The 26,234-nt window shown below is 42.5% G+C and overlaps 2 protein-coding genes across 3 annotated transcripts in view; both read right to left on the bottom strand.

Moving 5' to 3' along the window:
* Positions 1-10,604, bottom strand: part of kcnh2b (potassium voltage-gated channel, subfamily H (eag-related), member 2b) — a 189,630-nt gene extending 179,026 nt beyond the window's left edge. For both annotated transcript variants that reach the window (XM_079575907.1, XM_079575908.1), the window contains exon 1: positions 9,821-10,604. In XM_079575907.1, coding sequence (XP_079432033.1) covers positions 9,821-9,896 — 76 coding nt within the window. In that variant the 5' untranslated portion in view covers positions 9,897-10,604. The remainder of the gene's footprint in view (positions 1-9,820) is intronic.
* A 4,067-nt stretch (positions 10,605-14,671) lies between these two features.
* sspo (SCO-spondin) overlaps positions 14,672-26,234 on the bottom strand; it is an 80,225-nt gene continuing 68,662 nt past the window's right edge. The window contains exons 112-116 of the mRNA XM_079575880.1: positions 24,859-24,954; positions 21,495-21,555; positions 21,280-21,410; positions 18,171-18,321; positions 14,672-14,734 (exon numbers count right to left, since the gene is read on the bottom strand). Coding sequence (XP_079432006.1) covers positions 14,712-14,734; positions 18,171-18,321; positions 21,280-21,410; positions 21,495-21,555; positions 24,859-24,954 — 462 coding nt within the window. The 3' untranslated portion in view covers positions 14,672-14,711. The remainder of the gene's footprint in view (positions 14,735-18,170; positions 18,322-21,279; positions 21,411-21,494; positions 21,556-24,858; positions 24,955-26,234) is intronic.

Raw genomic sequence — 26,234 nt, 5'->3', positions numbered from 1 at the left:
ACTTTTGGGCCGTCAGAAAAAGTATACAGAATTACAAAAATCTTTCACAATAAGGCTGTGATAGCCCAATACATTTAACTGCAACAAGTGGTCTAGTAGTCTGAAAGAAAAGTTAAGTGAAAAAAGTTAGACAAACGATGCCGAAGGTTTTTAAAGCAAAAAGGAAATATGTACTATTAAAATAAATGGATAAAAAGGCCATTTGGAGCAAGGTAAGCCGAGATAAGAAGAAGAAAAGAAAAGATATATTGTACATTATTGACAAATGCGCAAAAACTGGAGTAGAAAAGATAGTTGTTTAACATGGTGCTGATGCTGGAAGTGTCTGTCGTCCCTGATTATGTGTAGCTCTGTGATGTAAAAAGAAAATGTGTTCAAGTGCAGCTGCTGTGACCTCGCATCATTCCTTTCATAGTTGGGTGGCTTCCCAGGTGTGCTAAACCTCCAGCTGTTTGTGGTGCTATCATTTTAGACCAAGGACGAAGACGGATATTTCAATATCTAATTCTCAAATCGTTTTTTTCACTTATAAAAAGCTTATTAAAAAAACTGAACAAGTTCCAAAATCCTAAACTGACCCCTTTCTGGAGCCAGACTCTGCGGTCCATGCACTCTTCTATATTGTAAATAATAAAAAGCCAATAACTAAAACAGCCTGGAAAACCGACAGACACCCGGTGCACCTGGAGCAGAGGAAGTGAGTGTTTTAATGCTGTTTTGACCCCCCCCCTCCTGCTGAGGTCAGACATTACCCATGTGCCTGGCGAGTGAGCGGGAATCGCACTCACGCAGGATCGGAGTACAGTAAGACGAACCAGAAACGTGATCGTCCAGAAACCAGAGCACCGCGGGCTACACGCGACATGATGCCTTTATTTATGTACGAATACTTATCTGATGTTAGTATTTTAGCCATGAGAAGAGCGGGGAATCTGTTTTCATCTGTGACGGAACAAAAATGACACCTGCTGTTGTATTTGTTGCTTGACGTTTCAGCTCTCCAAAGCCTGTTATTGATTTGTTTGGGAATACTAAATGATAGGGGTGGAACGGTTCAGCTATCTCACGGTTCGGTTCATGGTGCAGGACCTACGATTCGGTGCATCACGGTGCAAGTACAATATATAAAAAAAAGTTGGCTTTGAAATAAAATAGCCACATGTTCATCCTTTGGCAGTATAGTTTCAGATAGGAAATGCTTTCTAATTTCTCAAAGCTCACAATGCCAAACAAATTAGAGAACAAAACTATAGTATGCTAAAGTAAAAAAAACATATTAAAAATAGCAGCGCAGTGCAGGCCATGCGCTCTTTAAGTGATAAGTTTCAGTTTTGCTTTGCATACACGGCAGCTATAACACTCAGGGCAGCACATTTGTGAGGCTCATGTTTGGGCTGTTCCTGGACAACATCATGCCTGGACTTTTTAGGAAACAAAGCTTTTGAGGCGGATTATGACCAAGATTGGATCTTACGCATTTGTCTAGTGCACTGGATCTTCACTCGCCGCAGCCTGGTCGTCTGCAGGACTCGGAGAAAGCTTTACAAAGCCATGCAGAGATCAAGTGTTTTTGGAGGATGTAACAATGCAGGTGTGGAGAGTCTACAGCCTTCAGTTCAAAGTGATGATGACACACATACACACATAACTGGCACCACAGAGCTTAAATATTAAGAAATATAGAATAAAACTGGCACCGTCACTTTCGTACGTTGCACCCCGTAAGATTTTTGCACTGTGCATTATTACACCCCTACTAAATCAACTCATACAGGCAAGAAAGAAACATCACATAAAAGTTACTGGCAGGACCGAGTTGGTAACTTTGTGATGACATTGTTTGTCCTTGGGAGCTTTGCCTCAGTCTGTTTCCCAGTTCTTGTTGCTTTGCCGTTCGGTGAGGTGATTTCGCCCGTATTATCATATCTGGGAGAAAAGTATTCAAAGCAAGTCGCCGTAAACACATCTTTCCCATGAATTATGCACAGATGTCAAGGCCGCTCGCAGTTCAGCAAAGAAATAGCCCTCTATTTGGCGAGTCTCTCCAACTCAGCACGGAGTAATGTGGTGATTTAAAATTGTTAGTGTCATAAAGTCAACAGATTGCATTAGAAAGTGGGGGAATATTACAGAACTAGATCATGAAGAGAGCGCTGCATTGATCGTTTCTATAAGCCGCATATGAAAACTGTATCTTGGTCCCATTACTTCAAAATGTGTTTGTTTCAATTGCATTACAGCATCTTTTTTGTAACAGAGAATTATCCAATACGAGAGCAGAATGATCCCCGCACTTGAGGTTGCCAGATCCTTTGGTTAAAACCAGTATGCATTAAACTATCATGATCTGATCTGATGATGACGATGTTCTACAGAGACATGTGTGATTGTCATTATAAACATGGTGACACTCACTTGGCTTCTGCTGACATGCTGTTGCTATGCTGTGACATCATTTGCATCACTCAGAGAGATTCTCATCATATCATGGTTCAGCGTTTTGCATATTTTTTGCGGCGAAATATAGACACTCTCCCCACAAGACCCGCCGTCAAGCTCTGAGTGAGTGACAAGAGAATTTAAGGCGAGACGCTGCAGGGGAATAGGGAAAAAAGTTTAATTTAGAGATATTAATTTGAAACTTATACTGTACATCACTGATGTAAATGTGAGGGAAAAATGCATTGCAAATTGGGCAGGGCGATATGGCCTAAAATCTAAATCACAATATAAAAAAGAAATGTCATGATAGCAATTTTGTTATTTTCACGATATAATTGACAATTACTTAAAAATCCCATTCTTACACCTAATGGGAAGATTAATTCAGTGATATTTTATTCTTTTTTTTTAAACACCATACTAATTTCCTTGCAAATATGATCTACTCAAGCAGTTTACATCCTTCATTTCATTTTACGTTTTAAGCACAAAAGGTTTCGTAAAGTCTGCACATAAGCGTGTGTATCGCTGTCGCAGCTCTCTCCCAGAAAGGAACTGAACATATTTACGTTCCAACATCATCTGAGATGCCTTTCGCGCTACACGTGGACACCAAACTTGTCTGTATTTGTGAATGAATACACGTGGGGAAACGATGTTTAGTCTATTCCTGGATATCTCCGGCTCACTGGTAAAGGGTAAGTTTGGTCTTTTTTATAGTCTGACATTAGAACTAAGGCGTCAAGGGGCAAAATCTCAACAATGACCAGCGTGAAAAATCAATATTTTCACCTGCCATGTCTCGCCTAAAGCAATCATAGTGATGTGTGAACTTCCACAAGCAGCAGATGGCTTTAGTGGCCTCATTGTAGAGCTTTGTGTGGTCAGAAGAACGGGTCACAGGAGAGATCATCTGATAAAAATGGTAAAACATCAACTATATTTTTCCTTAGTTACATCTTGCTGTAATGGGTTAATTAGCGATCCATAAACGCTAAGCGGCTCACGTCACCGCTGATACATGTCGGAGGGTGCAATGGGTCTCGGTGCCACTCCTCCTCTGAGCTGCAAAAGAGCCCCGCCCCCTCGGCACTCTGAGCTGCGTGTAAACAAAGATTGCTTTATCATTGATTTGCCCAGTGAGCAGTCAATACTGTGCATGGAGCTGACCTCGTGTGGTACGCAGGAGTACAGTCCAGCTGAATCATGACGCACCTAAGTATTCCCCATCCCATCATGTCAGCCAGGAACGTTTCAGAATGAAGAAGAAGTCCCTTTAACATATTATTATTGGTGTCAGAACAATTCCCACTGTACTTAACGAAGAGCTAAACCCTGAACCAACTTTTTCTGCTGATGCGCTGTATATACATGAAGTATGAAGAGTATTAACTACTATTCTCCGTCCAAATTTTGCCACTACATGCAACTGTGCCTCTGTTATGAATTGGGAGTTGGGGACTGCTGCCTATTCCCTTTGCAAATCTATCTGTTACAAGTGTGTTGCCTTTATCTGTAAACATATTTTACTTGTATTTAAGTTTATTTTGAGCTCCGACCTTGGTCCTGTTTTATTTATTTTTTTCATGTGAAGATATATGGGGAGATGCTAACATAGTGGAAATCTATGTGAATTTGGCATCCGCACAGTAAAGTGAAGATTACTGCGCGGATTTCGAAAAATCCTGGTATTATTACGCCTTACAATATAGTTCCCCCTTTTATCCGCTTAGAAAATCCACATTGTTTAATTTTGTGTAATTATACTTTGTAGTGTAACACTTCACGTAACCATATTTAAATAGGGAAAACGTGGAAGAGCTTGGTAGATTCTATCTTGACCTGTTTTGGAGCTATAGAGGAGAGAGGGAGAGGCTAAATACTAACGCCGTCTGCGCTGTGTTTACGTGACTGAAGGCACGGAGGAAGACCAGACAGGTCCTAAAGAACTCGTCAAAGCTAAGGGAAGAACATATCTCAGTATGTAAAAACGGTGGCCTATTCCTTTAAGACTCCTCCTGCAGGTGGTGGGTCCATGGAAGGAACTTTCTAAACCCAGATGTAAAAAAAAGAATTTACAGAAAATAAAACATATTTCTGAATATGCTCTTACATCACCTCCTATAGGACATGCATCATGCTCATATAGGTCATGTTACGCCACAGTGGACAATAAAGTTTACTGACCCGCCGGTACCTCGCTGTTTCACTGACACATAGTAAACACTAGCACCTCCCTACGTGATCTCCTGCTGAGTACCTATCAAACTGATGGGTTTTTGAAAAAAAAAAAAAAAAACATGGAGCCAGGCAGTGTTTGAATCCACACAAGCAGCTCAAGAGAGTAGCTGGATTTTAGATTGTCCAACAACAAAAAGTTCACCTTTCTCTGTAAAGGTTTTACCAACACAGCCACAGGAAACATGAAGCTAACGCACTGCAAACTGCCCCAGTGCACCCTGAAGGTCCTGATTTGATGAAACCAGCAGAGCTAAATCATCTGCAAACAACAGAGATGAGACACTGTGGTTCCCAAAGCGGACCCCCACCAGCCCCTGGCTGCGCCTCATGAACAGACAAAGGGCAGCCCTGGCGGCGAACAACATGCACAGGGAACAGGTTTGACTTACTGCCGGCAATACAAACTAACCTCCTGCCACCGAGGAGCTTCAGTACAAGTTCTTGTTGAAGATGTTATATAGAAATAATGCTACAGCGAATGAATGCATGTTGAAGTAAATGCTAAAGGCGGACCAGTGAAATATACAGTGTGAATAAAGATCTCAACGTGGTCAACACACACACACGCGCACGCGCACACACAGACACACACACACACACACGCTGTAGGATACACAAACAGACTAAGGAAGGAAAGGAGAGGAGTATCAAATTTCATAGATTTCAATCAGGAAGAAGGCAACAGCTCACAGCAATTAGGATGAGACTGAATGACTGTCCCATGAGTGAATTTACCCACTTCAGAGACTGGTTTACTGGCAAAACACACTGAACTAGACTCAACCAGGAAGTGCTCCAATCACCTGTCAGCCAATCACAGCCTGCTGCCTACAAATCTCCACCAAATCATTCATGCAAATATGCTGTCTCCAGTCTGTAACCTCTGGTAGAGGCCACAGTAGCAGAACTACCAGCCCCCTCAACCTCTCCCCTCCTCCTCCTCTTCACCACCAATCCAACGAACCTCTTTTGTGTCTCAAACAGCGATGACAGGAGTCATTATTGCTCCTCCTCAGTGTAAATATTGTACCAGACTCTCTCACTGTTACACAGAAGAGGTGTCACGATGTGCCCATCCCACACACGTCTGATTCACCGTCTCTACAGAATCTGCCGCTTCATTCCTGATTTGGAGCAACATTACAGTGAAAACAATGCATTTCAGAGACAAGCAGGTCTAGAAATGTGGGGGACATACACACAACCCAGGCAGCGAGAGCATGAACTGAGGAGAGGAGTCTGCTACAACTTCAAAGGGTTGCAAGCAGTGGCGGCTGGTGGTCTTTCAAAAAGGGGAAGCTCGTATTATTTTTTACTCATTATCATGGACCTGCATATACCCTGCACCAACATTGTACCCTGCAAGCTGGTTATTTGGAGCATGTTTGTTATCGTTGGCATGTTTTGAGTTTAGTTTAACTTATGATAGAGCAACAGATAACACACCCAGGAATGTTTTGCATTGTGACTTTAAGATACCAAAGATGCAAACTCATCCAGAGTTTAAGCATTAGCCCTGGACCTGAGCAATAAATTTCCACTCTCCTCTGCATTTGTTTGCTGAAGCTGTGGCGTGCTGGCGGTGACCGCACTCTCACGCCTCTCATGGAAAAAGCTGAGATTTGCATCAAAGAGCCAAGGCTTTTCCTCAGTGGACGCTCAGATGTCGCCCCCGGCAACCGCTTCAAATATTAAACTCTCATATATTCTCCTGGTGACCCGTGACCTGTGGCTGATCAGTCGAGTGGGACTGTTCACCTGTGCTGCAGGTCGGAGAATGGAGAGTTATGTGAAGTCTGCAGGAGCTGAGTCATGATTCTGAACTGTAATACTTTATCTTGAAGCCACACTGTGGCACATTTCCTCCTCTGAACGTTTCATTTTGACAAATGCACGATGGATCATGGAATTCTGGTTTTAGTTCAGCAGACCAACTAAATCTTGACTAATGGAATCTTCATTCACAATAATAAATACAAAATGTAAAAATATAGAATATTGATCTTTGTGAGATCAATAAAGGTTTATCTTATCTTATCTTATCTTATCTTATCTTAATATAGTAATGAACAGAGTCTAATCCCCACATAGTTCAGGCGTGTACATGAGCAGGTCTAGTCCACATACACTATAACATAATACTGTTTCTGGACATTGAACACAACAGTCTATGACGAGCTCAACCATGGTGTTTTAAATTATGCAAATTCAGACTATATCTAAATCAATTATATATTTGTTGTAATGATAATTAGTCATGACCAGAAGCAAGTTTTATCACATTATTAATTCTACTTAGTCATATTTACATACTAAGTAACTAAAGAGAATCAACTGTTTTGATTAATTGTGAAATTAATTGACAAATAAAAATCTTTGAATAATCATGCTTCAGTTAAAAAAAGTTCTCTTCCCACTGTGTGTAAACCTACATGTGAAATAAGAAGAACATGGGATTTGTGTTCCTACATTTTTTTCACAATCATCTCTGTTAAAAAAAAAATTCTCAGCATTTTCTGATCGAGAAAAGCGAGATTTTTACTTTATTTTATGTTTTGTTTTTCGTAATTCTTGTAAAATGTCACTGCCACTCAAGTAGCATTCTTATTATATTCTTTATTACTTAAGTATTAATTGGGGCCACTCTACTCGCCTCTGGTAACAAATTAAAGACATGCACTCAGGATATCAGTAGATGAGAGTGAACTCTCCTGCTCTGCTCTGTCCTCTGCCCTGAGCGGATCTGCTGATTGTAAAAATGTTTTCAAAGATGGAGGTCACACACTCGCTCTGCTCTGCAGCCGACAGAGGACACACTGCAGGTCCTATAAAGGGACATCATGTTTCACTGTGACTATATTATTATAACACTTTTACTTCAAAACAGTATTTCTTAAGCCTATGTACGGAAAAGTCAATGCTTTTCAGTTCACACAAAATGTTCGGAATCAAGAAAGCCTAACACTGTGGAACAAAAAGAAAGATATGTTACATCTGAGATGAAAATACTGATAGGAGTTCATAGACTATATCAGCTATTGTCATCATTCTCACATCGAGTGGAACCTTTAGGGGCTTTTTGAGAATCGCCACCGACTAACAAGCAACTAAAACAAAGCTGTTTACTTTCACGAGACAAAAATGTCAGAGAGCTTCTTAGTCCAAGGGTTCAAGTTCTGGTCAACTAGAAACATTCAGAAAAAATACAGATGTTTGTCCTATTACAGGGGACAGCGTCAGCCAGTCAGAAGTTATTGGTGGGTTGTGCGAGGGGAGGCTTAGGCCCTCTCCTCTTGAGACGCGGAAGTCACCTCAACAAAGATCTACAGACGGAGCACAGGAGAGCAGAGAACTTTTTTCCAATCTGCGGTAATGACCAAAAACACATAGACAGTAGGTGACTTTTGTGATTCATGATTGCTTTACTCCCCTTCCTGCTTGCGTATGTTCCGCTGTAGAAGTAGTTGATGCCGACCCAGACCAGACTAAATCACTGTTACAGCGGCCCGTGATACAGAACGATAATGCCCAGAGGTGAGCCTGATGTTTAAAGAACAAAAATTTGGCATTTGGACAGACATTTTCATGATCAGATTTACATAATTGAAATATTTATCTTGAGCCCATTGAATATATCTGTCATTTTACTAACACTCTTGTGAGCTCTAAAGGCTGTTAAACCGGTGTATCTACGTGACTCAGGGGGATTGACTTTAATTGACTTTTAATATTTAGTTTAGCTGAGTTGCCTTGTGCAGAAATGTGTTTGACATATTTGTAACAACATGATAATGCATCCACAATGTGACATGCATATTTAGAAATGTAGAGAGTCTTTGGCGGGCCGCTTGGAAGGAGCTGGAGAGCTTGTGGTTGGGATTCCCCTGAACATTAGATCTACAGTCACTATAGGCTCTCCTAAGGCTCCATGTGTGACTCTGTATGTGGTGTCCCGGAGAGTATATGTCTTTGTCTGCTGCAGACCATGAACCAGCAGAAAATGACCGTCTACTGAGCAGCACTAGATAGCTGTTATTAGACATTTAACAACAGTGTGGGAACAACCGTACACACACATACTGTATTATAAAACAGTATATTGTACTTGTATAATTGTAACTTTAGGTTCTTACCATGCCGCCAACATTTACTTAGCCTATAGTGACATCAAGACAATACTTTATGTGTGATATAATCCCACTCTTGAGAGATTAGCAACTGTATTACAATGTCTTTTTGTTTAATCCTGGTTTCTTTGCTCATTTTATAATCAGTTTATGTTTCAGGTTACACAAGCTAAAAAAAAATTAAAATAAAATCCTAGTTATGCTATAAAACAATGCATTTGAATTGGAACACGAATAGGCCTATATGTGAGGCTAAACTGAATATTTTATGATCGCACAACGAAACAGCATCGGAAAACGCATGCATGCTGTGAACACTGAAATGATGAATCTACACTGCTGATTCACATGTGCGCGAAGCTATTTTCAGCCTAACCTAAACAATAGGAGACGAGCAAGGCCATTTTTACGCCAAAGTTATGTCAACAAACTATAGCTTGCAAGTATATAGCCATTAGTCAAGTTCTATTATGAACTACACAACCTTATGAACCACAACAAGCAGCAAAAGCAGGTCACACTCAATTATAATATTTTTTTCCAGAGGAGACTTTGCATATGGTCTTGCTACTTGTTATTCCTGAAAATATTAAAGTTTATTTATCTTTTTTTAGGCGTTCAAAGCTCAATTAATTATGCTGAAATAGATTTCTTTTTTAAAAACATTGTACACGACGGAAAATGTGGTGTCTGCTACTTTAAGTGGAGATGTCCCCACAATATGAGAAATATGACAAACAAATCAATATGAAGACACTTTTGAATCAAAGCACTAGGCTAATTTAAAACCTTATGAAGATTAGGACATGTATTTGTTTGCAGGTGAACGTTTATATGTTAACAAGCAAAGTAGACTAGCCCAAATCATTAAAAACTGGTTGGAAACAAGAGAGCATTTTCCTGCACTGTCTCCACATCAACTCATCCACGCGCGCACACACGAGGCGTAAATCGAACCATCCCAAGCAGCTCGTTCTATCAACGCGGAGAAAACTGCGCCTCTGACTCACTTTGACTGTCGAATTTCCTGATGATCGTGTCCAAGAAAGTGTTTTGCGGTGCCACATGTCCCCTGCGCACCGGCATCTTGGCACCGTCCCTTTTACGCGCTCGTCCACACTTTGGTTTCTTGGGCGCTTGTCCGCCGTATCCTGCGCGCTCTGTCCTCTGCGTGGGTCGAGTATTCCTTCAGGTTGAGACGCGCGTACGGAGCACTGGCGGGAGAGTGTCAGGTTCGTCTGTGCCCGTGCGCAACTGTCCCAGGGGGGGCGGGAAGGCGCACGGGTGAGACTCCAGAGAAAGATGGGCTTTAAAGGGGCTTTGCAAAGCGGTTCCAAACGCAAGCTCAATGTTGTGTTCAATCCAAGAAGCCAGCCTTGAGAACTTCCCAACAACACGCCACTGTGCAAAATGGATTTGGACTAGAATCTTCCAAACTTAGATCAGGTTGCAACTTTATCGGTTCAAAAAAGCGATTTCGTCTTCGTTATAGTGACATGTGGAATACGCGTCTCACAAATTCGCCAAGGTCCACAAAGCGCTCGCGTTCAGGAGTCGTGGAAACAACTAGAACCAAGTCATGAACGCGCCATCACCCTCCTCCGAGCGCACAGCAGTCGCCTTGCCGCGTGTGGAGCCCGCTCCTGGTGATGAGGATACGAAGCGGACTTCACGAGCTTCACGTCGCAAGTGTGAAACGCCATCACGCACCCGACGCTCTCCCTCTGTCGGTGGAAGCAACGCGGGGGGGCATTGAGCGGCGCGTAGTGATCGCGCAGTTCGCCTGGGTGGATGTAGGGATGGATAGATGGAGGAGGTTTTTTTTTTGGGGGGGTGGGGGTTCTCCACCTCGCTGTACGCTCTGGTGGATGACTTCAGCGGCACACACGCGTCTGGCTGCGCCTCTTTTAACCCTTCGTGCGCCCGAGCCTGCTTCACTTGAAATTCTGCTTACATGAAGTTCCCATCAGGATATAGAGCTTATTGTTTCACACGTTGTTTGGAATGGCAGGTGCCTCCTCCCTCTCCCCCCAGGTGCGGCACCTGTCCCATTCAAATTCCGTTCTTTTGTGCGTCAGAAGCAGCGTCACCCAGCACAGCTGGTATAAGAAGGTGCATTTAGCCAGAACTACTATGTGGGCTTTGTTGCTGTGATCGTATTTCATAACACGTAATTTAATGTTGTCATAAAAAAAGTTTTACATGACAGTTTATGGAACCTTTCATTTCATTTTTCAAGGCTACCTTAACTAACAAAATGTTCATTCTTTTTTTCTTTTCTCTTTTTGTTTACAATACAGAAATGCTTTACATATGTCAATATAGATGTCAAAAGATCATTCACTTGTTTTCGCCCAGTTTTGGTCTTTTTGGGGGCATTTACTTATATTAATAGATTGGATGGTTATAGTCTCGTTGTAGACCTGAAAAACACGCTCAAGATATTTTGAATGTCTGCTTGACTAATCCTATATTTTCAGGAAACAGTATATGCTTCTCTTATTTTTCATATTACAGCTAATCCCCCCAACTTATCTGCGCTCGCATTACGCACGAGTGTACATGGCACGGCTCGAGTTGTCCCATTTATTATTGAGGTGATAGGAGAGCCTGAGCGCTTGTCCTCTGTGTGGGCGGATGGGGGGTCGGGGGGACGAACGTGTGCGCGCATTCAAAGCCCCGCTTTTTCCACCTCCACTGTTTTACGCGCGGTTAAAACATGTGGAGATGTGGTGCCGGTTCCATGGTTTTATGCGCGGCAGAGGCGGCATGTTTTGATGGGGATTCTCCGCTCGTGCCCGCACAAGGCAGAGCTACGTCATCACCGGGGTTCCCCTCTCTTCCGCGTGTTGCCTTCACGGACGGTGGGGGGAAAAAACAAAACATCGAAACATCACAGAATGAAAACCAATTATTAGGTTAAACGTTATTCTTGTATGAGTAAATCTAAGATTTTACTTTTCTCACACTGTTTTATAACGTATCACCTAGATTTTGGAACCATTGCTACTTTTTTAAGTCTGAGAAATTCATAGAAACATCTTTGTTGTAAGCTCATGTGTTTATTTGTGTTGGAGATCAATGTAGTAGTAGAAGGTACTTGGAGTTCTGTGTAGCTAACTCTTTATGCACTAAAGCCAAATCAATTTTTTTCAGTACAGACATAATTATAACGAAACATAAAGGAAGGAAAATCCTGCGAAACTGCATCACTCAAGTAAGAGATATTCAGCCAACAGATATGATGTTACTCAAGTAGAAGTAAAGAAGTTTGAAGGGTTAGCTGAGAAATCCCAGTGCACCTGAAAGCACCACCAGCGGCAGCCTCTCTGGACTCCAACCCCCTGACCCCCGCACTGCCTCCTCCACGGTCCTTCACACTTTATCTCCTCTCTCCCCTCATAAAGGCTGACTTATAAGAGACTGTCACAAAACATTTGATCTTAACAGTTCATCACTGTCTGTTTTTAGTTCTGTAAAACTGACTTCTTACATGTTTGAAGCCTTGCCAACTCATTTGTTCTGTCGACTATAGTGTTCCTGACTGGATCGCTACCAGGAGAAATCTGTCAAAATATGCTTCAGTGGAATGGTTTCAAAATGCACATTTACTGCTGCTCATGTTACTGCGCTACAGAGATGGGAGAGAGTGAGCTGGTCAGCCTCAACGCCCATATTTAGTCAGGAACACACAGAGCGGGTGGGGAGGGAGAGAGGGGGGTGTAGGGTCCCGTCCCTGACTCATCCCGATCTGTCAAGACACTCATTGGTTCACTAACACATTATTTATAGCGGCTCTGTTTGGGCCGCCATTACAGCCCGGCCATATTTGTAGTTAGGGAGCTGTTATTTATACAACACAATTACTTTGATCGAACTAAAGTGGAGGACCTTTTTTTCTTTAGAAGTCAATTTTTTATATTTTGTATTTCTGGCCGTTGCCATGCAGTGATTTTGCACATTTGAGTGTCCTAGATGCACTTTTTTTTTTTGCCAGGACAGTTAAGATACACACAGCAGAATGTGTAAAGTTGACTCTGGTTTTCAAAAGCATTACCCTACAGTATGTGCCGCTGCCGCCCCAGAGATGCCCTCCCATCCTCCACCACTCCTGCAGTGTTTGTTGTGTGACGTGTACGGCTGGTGAAAGACAAAAAGATGGAGATTTTGGTCTATTATGTTGTTTTATGAAATTGCACCTTCAAATTGTGTCCTGAAATCTCAAGAAGTTTTCGACTCCTGTGCCGTCTCCAGTCACAAAAACGAGATTGTGCCATCATGACGCTCTCATGAAGGACATTTTCTTTACTGGAAGTTACAAAAAGTGAACATCTGTTGGGGATCTTCTTCCAATTGTGAATATGCTACTAAGCTTAGAAGCCAAAATTCTTTTTCTTATTAAACACTTCAACATCTCGCCTTAAGTTGCACCTTGAGACCAAGTTTTCTAACTCCGTACTTTGCAATATTTAGCGTTTCAGATGGAGTTTTCTATATTCAGTCTGATTGGTCCTAGTCTGAATTATTTGAGCTTTGAACCCAAAAGACCAAGGGGAAAATTTTAGTTTGACAGATTATTCATTTCCAAAATCCCCGTGAACAAATCTTTGTATCCAATATCTTAACAAAATGAAATCATGAATATGAACATTAAATGACTGAAAACTTGCACTGCATGGAGGGAAAAACCTGTAAAAGGCCTGTTGATAATGTGCAGACTTTGTGGTTGGATAAATAAAGTGGGATATAAAATATAAAAGACATTTGGAAAAACAAGTGTCCATGAGTGTTTAATTTCCCAGTGAAACCTGCTCGTTGTGTGTAGGATGGATTGTCTCTGTAATAACAATATGACCAAATGCTGCTGAAGACCGCGCTTTGACATTTCCATTAACAGCTACATTTTCTCATCAGGCATAAACAGCGCAGACCTGTCACACTGCCATTGTCCTGATGAAGCCCATTTCCATTTACTGAGTCGCCGAGTCGTCAGCAGCTTCAGCCTAATGCTATGACACCATCAGGCGGGCGGGTTCGGTTTACAAGCATTTATTGACCAGCGGTGTCCAGTCTGGAGCAGGTACAGGATGGAAAAAAGTCTTAAAAGGTACACATTATAAAACATTCATTATTACAGAATACATACATCTTAAATGGGGCCGCACAGTACAAGAAAAAACATTGTGATATTTGATAATTGATTTGGATATCAACAGGTGTGATCTTTTAGTCATAGTTGTGACTTCTCGCGATATGGATATTGTGCCATCTAAACATTGCTATAACAATAATTGACTGATATATTGTGCAGCCCCAATCTTAATTTAATAGAGAATACATGTGAAAGTCAGACGTTAAGGCTGTACAGGCTGAAGAACAATTGTTTCAGAGCAGAAACTACACTCAGCGGTACAATAATGCAATCATATGATGACTAAGGCCTACAGACATATGCACATCAACAGTGACTCTCTCTCTTCCGGCACGGTAGCGCAGCGGTTAGTGCTCTCGCTTCACAGCTAGAAGGTCCGGGTTCGATTCCCACCAGGGATGGGGCCTTTCTGTGTGGAGTTTGCATGTTCTCCCCGTGTCTGCGTAGGTTTCCTCCGGGCACTCCGGTTTCCCCTACCACTAAAAACATGCACAATAGGCCAGGATGAATGATGTGTGAGTGAATGGTGGTGGTCAGAGGGTCCGTTGGCGCAGACGTGTGTAGTCGCGAAAGCACCTCTGACAGTCTCCCCCAGGGGAGACTGTACATTCACTCCACAGAGTATGGAGTGAATGTACAACTGTCTGACTATATGTCTGTGAAAGGCGCTAATAAATAAAGATCTTCTTCTTCTTCTTCTTCCTGCGCTCTCACACTCACACATATACAATATACAGAACAGGGGTTGTTCAGCGGCGGGACAGGTCTCCTCCTGTGGACACAAGCAGACCCGTGTTAGAACAAACACTTCAGGTGAACACAGTGACAGTCTAATGCGCTCTTAGTGCCAGAGTTACAAAGTCAGGTGCTAAATTGCGCGTAGTACTTTTGGTAAATGGTCTCTATTCATATAGCGCTTTTCCACCTACTTAGGCACTCAAATCGTTTTACATCAGGAACCACTCACCCATTCACTCTCTCATTCATACACCAATGTACACAAACACTGGAGGGAAGGTGGGGACATCCCTTCCTCATTTGAAAACTCAGAACCTCCAGAGGTCCGGAGCCTTAACTACTGAAGGCTGCACTGGCACTAATGTTCATTTCATGTTTCCAATTTCCAAACTGGTTTTAGTCACACAAGTGCGGGGCACACTTTAGTCTTACAAAGTCTAAACACTACTGTATAGCAACTTGAGTAATATTTGGAAACTGCTGTCTTTAGATTTTGCCACCATTTATCCAGTGTAACATTTTTTCGTCCAGCAGCCACTGTGGTAATGAGGGTCCAGTGTGTGACAGTGCGGACTGAGTGCTGGGGGTAATATGAGCCGTGTTATGCGTGACGTGGCTGCATCTAATTAGCTAACACAGCTTCAGTGCGGACAGATGGATTAGCACATAATTGCTTTAGAGGTGGCATTCTTCACTCAATTATTCATGTGCGCCAACACAAACACACACTTATCACACTGTTTACAGCATGTACTATGGAGTCATTCAGGTGTGGGCAGGAAACGTGTGTACACCACCAGCTTTGTTTCCTCACAGTCAGGCTCTACAGGTCGCCAGGGTACAGCTTTAAAACCACAAGATTACTACATTTTGTGACTACCTAAAAACAAATGTGTTCAGTGGCTTCATATTTTCTTTGGTGCACAAAGATATAATGAAGTGATATGAAGGAAGTGTTTGGGCCTGTTCCACAAGTCCAAAACTACGGACACAGAATGGAGAGCGACAGGTTGCAGAGTGACCCCTGTGCATGGGGCCATTTCTCCTGGCTTCTGATTTTGATATCCAAATCTTGTGTCAGATTCGTATGTCTAGTGTTAACTAACCCACAGGTCCTGTTTACAGGTAGTAAGGGCCCGACACCAGGGTCACGCTCAGAGCTGGTCACTCAGCTGCACATTTACATACATTCAAAGGGCAGCTCGGCAGTGTCTGCTTCACCTGTAATTGTGTGTGCATGTAAGCTCTCATATAGGAGTTTAGCATCGCAGACAAAAGTTCTTAAAGCTGCCTTAAGCAATATCTGTAATATTTTTTCATCAGTAGGTGGAGTAGTGAACTCTGCTCTGCTCCACCATCAAATCAAATCAAATCAAATCAAAACAACTTTATTCATCCCAACGGGCAATTCTGTTCACTGCTCTCTGGTCATAAAAAACAGTAAAGGGAGACACATACAACCATAAACAGACGTCATGAACTGTAAGTGCATCAGGACACAAGGGGACCAGTAAAAATGAGGGGGGAAAAGAACAAGATAAACACTGCCTTCCTAGATGTTGTGATTTTCTGACAGCAGTCGCAATGAAGGACTTTGAATAGCGGTTTCTTTTCTGTTGAGGGACGACATATCGCCTCCCGGAGGGCATCAGAGTAAAGTGCGACCGCAAGACATGATTTTGTTGACCCAAAATCGATCGAGTCTTTTGGAGGACTCATCCCCCTCCCCTCACCTGGCTTTCCCCCGTCGCCCACGCCCCTCACTCCCCTCCACACTGTTTAGACCACACGCTGCTCTGATTGCATTCAATGAGCTACGGAAATCTCATTCATCTTGTGTGGCACAGAGGCACGATGATGCAGCGGTTAGCGCTCACGCCTCACAGCAAGAAGGTCCCAGGTTAGATTCCCACCTGGCGGGGCCCTTCTGTGTGGAGTTTGCATGTTCTCCCCGTGTCTGCGTAGGTTTCCTCCAGGTACTCCGGTTTCCCCTACCACTAAAAACATGTACAATAGATTCCCCTCTGGGGCCAGGACTCCCCTGAAAAAGAGATTCTTAATCTCAATGGGACTATCCTGGTTAAATAACTCTGACTCTGTGGTGGCCTCTGCTCTCCACTACGCTGCCGTGTGCTGGGCCCCGGGCAGCACAGAGCGGGACAAGAACAGACTGAACAAGCTGGTCAGGAGGGCCAGCTCCGTCCTGGGCTGCCCCCTGGACTCTGTGGAGGAGGTGAGGGACAGGAGGGTGTTAGCCAAGCTCACCTCCATCATGGACAACACCTCCCACCCACTGCACGGGACTGGAGAAGAGCTGTGCAGCTCTCTCAGTGGCAGACTGAGACACCCTCAGTGCAGGACGGAGCGCTACCGCAAAGCCTTTATCCCCACTGCTGTCAGACTGTACAATAAGACTGTGAAGTAACGCCGACTGTAACAAGTGAATTTCTCCTTTGTGAGATCAATAAAGGTTTATCTTATCTTATCTTATCTTATAAAGGTCAATAAAATAAATAACATGTCCTCTGTATACAGTAGCGTTCTCTGCCCAAAACGAGTCTACTACATCAAGGGCACTATCAGCTAATGAGTCTGAGGCACAGCCAGGTCAGGACAAGAGACTGTTAACAAACTTTTGGCTATAATTTCACTGGCAATTTTGTTTTCAGATTTTGTTTTCATGATATTTTGGCTGGATAAAACAAAAACAAAAAATGTAAAGATATGAATGAAGGGGGACATTTTTTGTTGACTATCAAAAAGTAAACAACACTAAAGAGACAAGAGCTGATGAAACCATTTACCATAAATTGCGGACAACTGAGCGTAACCTGAATATAAGCCGCACCAACAAAATTAATGAAGATGTCTTTTTTTTTTTCAAAGTGGCCTATAAGGCGCAGCTGTTCCAAGTGCCATCAGCAATGGAAGAACTGGACTTTTCTCTTCGTGCGCAGTCTAATTTTCCAAGAGAATGGTGGCTACTGGTGCATATACACTTTTTAAAGTAAGAACTTTGATTATATTATTCTTTAAACGCGTGTGTGCACACAGCCTCGGGTGCTTCCTGGTGTTTGAAGCTGTTCTGAGCTTGGTATTTGAATTAAACACATTTATTTTGCACTTTAAGCCACGTTAGCTAAAGCACTGGAGGGCATCCTGCTGGCCCACTCCGGTGTGCATCAAACACCATTGACAGATGTGGTTTAAATGTTTAAATGTTGTAATCTGTAAAGCACTTTGTGATACCTTTCGGTATGAAAAGCGCTTTATAAATAAAGTTTGATTTGATCCGGAGAGGACACATGACACAATATTCAGTGTCCATAAAAAATGATAAATTAGACGCATAGGTCTATAAGCCGCAAGGTTCAAAGGGTGGGAAAATAGTAGCGGCTTACAGTCCGGAAATGACGGTTAACTACTTCCGTCCCTGAACCCTTGTATTCATAATTTTCAGCGTTGCTCACCCTGGCAGCTAGTGCACTCGCAGCTGTGGATGTTGGGCAGCACCACAGGCTCGCTGTCTCCGCTCGGACACTGCAGACTGAGGAAGCGCACCGGGGTGTCAGGGTCCAGCCGGTAACTGCAGCACTCACACACTGACTGTAGGTACGGCTCCTGATCAAGCAACACAAAAACACTCATTAAAGTGTCAGTACCAATCAGTCACCAACAGTGGTCAGAGCAAGCACTCTACTATATACAAGACGGCTCAAAAGTAGCATGACACTTAATAGTTTTCTACTTCAATGAAAATATACATTCAAACTATATCTATTTGTAATATTTTTTGTTCAAGATTGTGGATCCATATTTGTTAACCACCTTACTAACAGTTTTTAGAACTGTTTGAGCTCTTTATAACATCCCACAACCGTTAACCACAAACATTAACGCCAAAATGGGAAGAAATAAGTGAAAGGAGCAGTAGGCCTACCTGATAGTTTCTCTTTTCAAACCGTGACAGAGGGAGCTAGATATGTTCCTGATTCTGAGGCACATTTCACACCTTTAAGGAAGCAGAGCGGCATGGAGGTGTGTAACCTGATGTGTTTTAGCATCGATGCTACTTTCAGGTTTACGGCGGCTATAACTATGGCACACACTGCACTATTTTCTTCACTGAACATGTGCTAACACAACATACAACGAAGGGGATAAATGGCCGACAAATAAAAAATGGTGTAAAATGGGCAGAAAGTAACAGCGCCGCAAATCCAGTGTCGGAGAAATTAACCAACACACTCAAAATGGTGGCTGCATTTTTTGCCACTGTTCTTCTGTTTTTGAAAAGTCAAGCTGGCAGTTCTAAACGCTTTGTTTTGCCATCAGTGTTGTGAATAATGGTGTTTACACATACTGCTGTAAATGTGTTTAAATGTAAATGTGTTCCAGCAATGAGTCAATGAATGAATTACTTTTTCTCAGTTGGAACAGCATTCCCATTACAGTTTGAGAAACAAAGGTAATTATTTAAGTATGGCTCACAGAAAGGCTCTCCTCTCATTCCCAAGAGCAGCAGTTCAATGTTTCAGAAAGTGCGAAAGAGCAACAGTGACGCTGATAGGCAGATAGAGTGATTGACAGCACAAGGAACCAATCAGAGGAGGTGCTGGGTGAGCGAGAAGTGTGTGCGGACATGTTCAGCGTTTTAAGCACCAAACCGGCCTTGTTCTTGTTCTATTTTTTCTAAACTGGAACACATACAAACTCGAACCCCAACCAATTCAATATTCGGCGACTCGTTTGGCGAGAACAGAAGTGAATTCCGGCAGCTGTCGTGTGTTTGTTGAGTTTGCAAGAGCAGAGATTGTTTATGTACTTTGCAGTTCATCTATCCTTCACACGCAGCGAAAAGCAATGACATAGCCTAGTTACTAGTGCAGTTACTTTGCGGAGAAGTTCCAAGTTACTGTATCTTTCCCCCCCCCCCCCAACACTGTGAAACATGCACAAAAAGTATTGTGATGTTGCCGAATTTGGAAGTAATCTACAGCTGTCTCTTCTGGTGCTGAAGAAAATAGACCGGCACACACCCACATTTGTCTGTCTGGTTTACCCTGCGCCTGTTGAAACCACAGCTCTATGAAGCAGTGTCGTACCGTCAGTCACTTCCCCCGCCACAGCCTCGCCCCCCTCTCCTAACTGAAGTAGGTCAGTCCCATACTTTGGCTCCGAGTCTCCTCTGAGGATTCGTCTCCTGCTGATCAATGGAGAGGAACTTCTCGCTCTGCCCAGTCATTGGTGCCCGCTGCGGTTACCATGGTAACAGGCAGTAATGGCACACATTGGACTGCCTTGGTGTTTATTTTGGTGAACCAGGATCTATTTTTACATTGGGGATGTATGGAGGTCGTCATGGCAATGAGGAGATCAAAGAAGAAGTCATGTGACATGTGACACTTCATTCACATGTTTATATTTAGACTAGGGAAAACTGGGGTTGGACTTATTCATTCACAGGTCATAACTGTTATAGCCCAACTCACAACAGCAGTCACCTCAAAGCTTACAATCTCTATCAAAAATTCAACAATGAGATGAGCTAAAGGGTAAATGTATAAATGTACATTGGGTTACATGCATTATGAAGTGCAAAATCTCCTGTCTCTATCGGCTCGTATCATGTGGACAAGCTGCTAACCCTGTGGTTTACAGCTCTACAAACAAATCTGATATGCATGGGCTTCTTGTCATAGTTTAGCAGCTCGTATTTCAGCCCTCTCTCAAGTGCTCCTGAACATGTCAAACAAATCAAGAGTGTCATACCTGTATTGATATTTAAGTAAAGTAAGAGGAAACAATCGAACCCTGGAACTACTAGCTGTGAAGCCCAAGCGCTAACCGCTGAGTCGTCCCGCTGTGCAGATGAAAGCAAACACAGGGCTCATCCTCTGTGTCCAAGGGGATGTGTTCGGCACTTTCAAACTAACAGTATTGCTTCCAGCAATCAGCAAGACATTACTTTTGGTAAAGAAAATTTGACTGCTGAAATTACTGCCTGGATGTTTGACAGAAAACACCTCATGACATCAGCAGGTGGCGATGAGTGTTTTGACAGACACAAAGCAGGTTTGGTGTGGTTTTAATAGGGCTCCTTACAATACCACGAAACCTATTGTTTTATTATTCAGGAACTCGCAATGGGCAGCACCATCTTGTGTTTATGACCAAACTGTAAGTTGGGCGGGTCTGAATAAAGTGAATACAGATGTACTGTGATGTGTACACTGTGAGATTTTTCTATTGTTACTGCTAGCAGAATGTGTAGAAATCCCAGCAGGAGGAGGCCCATTGTTTGCCAGTGCGAGAGAGGACAGCAGCAGGAGCAGATGGACAGTTTGGCTCACACCTCCGCAGATCCACAATATGACACACTGTTACCAAATGAAAACACTTGAGCATTTGGAAGTAGATCAAGTATTGTTCCTTTTACAAATTGCATATTTATGGCCATGTTTATAGTTAAAATGTTAGGAGAGCAGGGTGTGAAGGAAGTATCACACTAGGCCCAAGCAGACCAACGCCTTCGTCCTGACTAGACCTGTTTGTGTTTATGGGACACTGTGGACATACCTCCAGGATGACGTCTGTCTTGGACAGACAGCGTCCCCTACAGAAGCTGACCTCCACGTTGTCCAGGTGACAGTCTCCTTTGGTGATGTTTCGGACTTGCGTGTAGCGCCGGCACTCAGGCACTGGCTCATCTAAACACATATGCTTCTTTTAAACACACAGCACTTTTGGCATCATTTTGTCAATTTCATAAAGTTTGAAAAAGTGTGACTAACCTGGGAAGTGCTTCCTGCAGACTGGACAGCAGCTGCCTGGCTCCTCCACCTTCACCTCGCCCTGAGACAGTCAACATTTTATGTTTGACTTTGTCCCAAATGGCCTCAAAGTTCACACTCATGACACATGGAGAACCACTATTCTTAACAACTGAAGACTAAACAAACACCATAAAAAGTTCATCATTATACAGTATTTGAAACTCTATCTTTTTTTTTTCTATTCAGACTTGACAGGGTTGCAGTTGATGTTTGAGGTGAAATTTACCCATAAATTGTCCTTGATTTGGGCAAGATAATCTCCATTCAACCAGTCCTCTGTTTTGACAAAGTTTTGAACAATCTTCCCTTTCACCATGGACAGGGTTCAGACAGAGAGGTCAGGCTGAGGTGAGACCTGAGCCAGTCCATCAAAACATCCACTGCACTGACAGGCTGAGCACCAAAAATAGACTTTCTCCTGCTGCACCGGACGACGAAAAAAAAAGAATGAAAAAACTAAGTGAAAGGGAATGAGGAAGACCAAAAATAGCCCAAGTTTGGAGACAGTCAGTTCGTCCAGTGAGCGTCGATCCAGCCTTAGTTTACCCCAATATAACCCCTGCACACCGGCAGAGGAGAGACAGCTCACAGCCATTTCAACTACAGCGGACTCAAGGGAGCTGTGGGCGGGGGCAATAGAAAAGTGGATTAGGAGCTCTGTGAGAAAAGCACTTGACATTTGGTGCATGGATAGTCCCGTTTGAAGTGAGATGAAAATCTGAATCACACAAAGGAGTTGCTATGTGAGCTGAGATGATAACCAGCAGAAGTCCCATTTCAACTGAGCGCACAGTCCACTGCTTTGAACCAGATTAGCATGTGATATGGGCTGTGTGAATAATACGCTAGAACACAAAGCAGCCAATGCACTGGGGATATATCTACAGTGAGTGAAAATGGCAAATTCTACATTGTATTGACCTGGTTAACGCCAGACTTAGACCTGGCGCAGTCCTGTGAGTGTCTGGGGCATAGCACTGATCTGCCCCCTCTCATTTCTTCTTGTCTCCTCCGTTAATAAACTGCGTTGACATTTTTTATGCAAATTGTATTTCAGTGTCATAAAAGTTAAAGAAAAATAATGTTTTTCAATTAAACTCATGGATGGTACTGTGTCTCAGGGCTCTTTGAATGACTGACATCAATCTCAGACAGCTGTGATAATTAGTTGTCAGGTAAGCCCAGAAAAATCTACTGAAAAAGGACTTTCACCGTTATTAAGCAGACCACCATTTTCAAGTAATAAGGGAAAGAAAAAGATCTCTCTGATGATGAAAAGTGTATATTTTCACAAAAATATAAACGTGATTATCGTACTGTTAAGAGATTTCTGGCTGATTCAGAGCACACATGAGTTTGCGCAGATAAAGGCAAAATGAGGACCGTTTCTGCCGGAAAAACACATCAGATTAAGAGAACAGCTGCTGCAAAACATAAAAATAAAAATCATAAAAATCCATCATGAGCTATTTTTTATCCTTCAAGAATTAATCTTGCATTATAGACATTTTTTAAAGACATTTACATAGCCTATATAGGCTGCATATTGTGTGTATGTTAGGAGAAATGTGAGATCGCTGGATAAATGCAGTTAAACTAAACATCTGAACAGTTATGGAACACAAATTTTGCTACAGAAATGTGTATGAACTTGTGCGTAAAAGTCTCAGAGGAGAACGACTTGTTCAGAGCAGCATCTGCTCCTATCTCTAATATCTCCTATCTCTAATCTAACTTAGTTACTTTAAAAATCAAGTAATCAGTAAAGTAACTTAGTTACTTTTTCAAGTAATCTGTGGCAACACTGCTGGTCAGGTTGGCCCACAGTGGCAGCACGCTCAGTTGCAGGACTAACACCTGAACACAAGTCGTTGTATGGTTGTACAATGACAAATAAAGCACTTACTTACTAAACAGACTAAGCTTCACTCTTGTGTTTCACTCACATTTTTATTCATAACTTTATCAAAAAGCCTAAACACTTAAATCGAATCAATGGAGAAAATGGATGAATGGAGACATTTCTCAAAGAAGGAAGCGATTTGTTTTCCTCTCAACACAGCTAAAGCTACGGTAAGCTAACAGCTGCACAATATTACAAGATACAGGATGCAGTAATACTAGCTTTATTAAAAGTGTGGTAATTTGTGAATGGAGCATGTGGTCAATCGCAGCACTCCTTATGGCAATGTGCAGACTTTACAAACGCAATAGCCAAAAGGCTATCTCCTCCAAGCTCAAACGAACTTCTCCTACGTCCGATATTATTTCCACCATGTGTGAAAAGCTGCCCAACCACTCTGGGCCTCAAATTATCTGCTTGGTTTGAAAAGGCCTACCCTGGCCCAGTATAAAGACATAGTTGTCAATGCATTATCCTCAGTGACTCGGGATTACCATATTACTGTGCTGAAAATATAAAATAAAGAGAGAAATACTGAAGTGATGTGAACTCATGTAGATATTGCAGTGTTTTGTATCCAGCCTATTGAAGTGTGTCAGGAGAGCACAGGGCTCAGAGTGACCTTTCCACTGCAGACAGTCGAACAGCACAGCCGTGCAGCTCAGAGGGAGAGTAGCTGTGGGAGGAAGTTACACAAGCTACAGTCTACAGGCTCATTTACACTAGCGGAACACAGGCCGGCTCAGCATGGTCCTTACTTATGACACTGCTTTCATTTGGACAAAAAAACAGTTCAAAACAGGTAAGGACAGAATGCTGTAAGGCAGAGATGCTCAAAGTAGAGACCTTAGGAGGGTGGTGCTCAATTTCATTCAATCACGTACATGTAGCTTTTTTAGTAGTTTTACCAAACAGTATTTTTTACTTCTACTTGGTGACTTCATTTTGAAGAAACAGTACTCTGACTTAAGTAAAACGCCATGTTAACAAATAGGCATGACAAAAGTACAAAATCTTAATTTCCTCATATATCATAATGATTTGTTAAAAAAAAAAATACTCCTGAACTATCAAAACAATTTTATGCCCAATTTTATGGCAAACACATCAAATTAATTCAGGCTGAGCATACAAAACACCTTCCCTCAACCTGCTGACACAGACGATTTTAGTGAGAAATCATTTATCATAGTAGCAATTTGAGAGCTGAAAGTCTGGTAAACCTGTCTGAACTTTAAACACAGATGAGGAACACCTCATGACATCAACATTGAAATTCAAACTACAAAAGGACAATTTAGCAGTGTATGAGCCGGCTGAATCAAAGAGCATGTTGATAGAATTGCCAACCCAGTGAATCCTCCATGTCTTTGTTCCTGAACTAAACATGTCTTTTAAATGCTGTTAGTGAAGTCTCACCTCCTCACAGTGCAGCGGCGCACACCTGAGCTGGCACAGTTTCCTCCCGTTCACACAGCGGCAGGTCCTGCAGCCGTCCTCCCACTCAGATCCAGGCTGCCCACACGAGCACAAAAGCACACTGTCAGAACATTAAGAAACACGCACTTGCAAAGACGCTGGTGCAGAGCTCTTACTTAACTAACACTATATCCCTGCTAAAATCTTTCATCTTACAAACCTTCTCATATTACTCAAAGGCACTGCACGCCGATTAGAAACTACTTGAATTTTAAAAAGGTAAATAATTCATATCACAATGTTAGCCAGCACAAATTGTAATGGCCATTTGTATGATGCCTGCAGTGGGATATAGGCAGTAATTACAGCAGAGAATAGGCTTGCTGTGGCAGGGCATGTGTCTGCAGCCTGTGATATCATTAACACTTCTCATTTGGTCAGACTGTGCATGAAAGCACCTACAGGGGAGTGATCCCGTGGCCCTGTGAAACTATTCAGGGAATGTGATGCAATTTAAGAACAAAAGCAGGAGTCAGAAGCTGTGGCACATTACCTATTCAATTTGCAAAAAAGAAAAAAAAGTTGTTTCATAATGGAGTCTCCAGTGGGACTTAATATTGATCTAAAAACAGTTGAAAAACATTATCCAGGAGTTTCACTTCCTGATTTTCAAGCAATCTCCCCAACCCCACTCCTTGCTCCCCTCTGCTGCACAGTGGTTTCAATAAAGACAACAAAAAGGAGAAGCTATAGCGAGTGTTATTACTTGCAGAGCTTAAGCTTAGCAAGAGATTGAGGAGTAACGAAAGCATTTCCTGGATATGTAGGATCTCACAAGGGGCTTTTTAGGAGGCGCCCTACTAATAATAGCCACTGTTTAACATTCAAACATTACTCAAAGATGTGACATGACACGGATGCATTTTTGATGAGAGAACAACATTGGAACATGTCAAAAATCTCTGAAAAGGTTTTGCATAATACCTCCCCTTCAATCACAGCACCCTGAGTCAATGCAGAACTGTTATTGCTGTAATAAAAAGCTCTAGAATGGTCACTGCAGTCATGTCCCACTACTGCAGTACGCCTTGAAGAGAAAGAGTGTGGAAATACGAGGGCTTGAGTGGTGGGCAAATGACCTGGTGTCAGCGGATGATTAATTCCTATGATCCCATAATAAGGCTGCTTCATAAATAATTTGCCCAGGCTTGCCCATAGCTGTGGCTCTTTTATTATAGATGAGGCAGTGGTGCAAAGGCTTTGTGCTGTAATGCGGCCCGCGGGGCATGTCACTCTACTGCTAATGGGCCCTTCTCTATCAGTAAATAACACTGAAAGAGAGGGACATAAAGCGCACAATAAAGAGAACAGGCAGC

The sequence above is a fragment of the Gobius niger genome (genome assembly GCF_951799975.1).
Source record: "Gobius niger genome assembly, chromosome: 18".
Lineage (NCBI taxonomy): Eukaryota > Metazoa > Chordata > Actinopteri > Gobiiformes > Gobiidae > Gobius > Gobius niger.
This window is presented reverse-complemented; position numbering and strand designations above follow the sequence as displayed.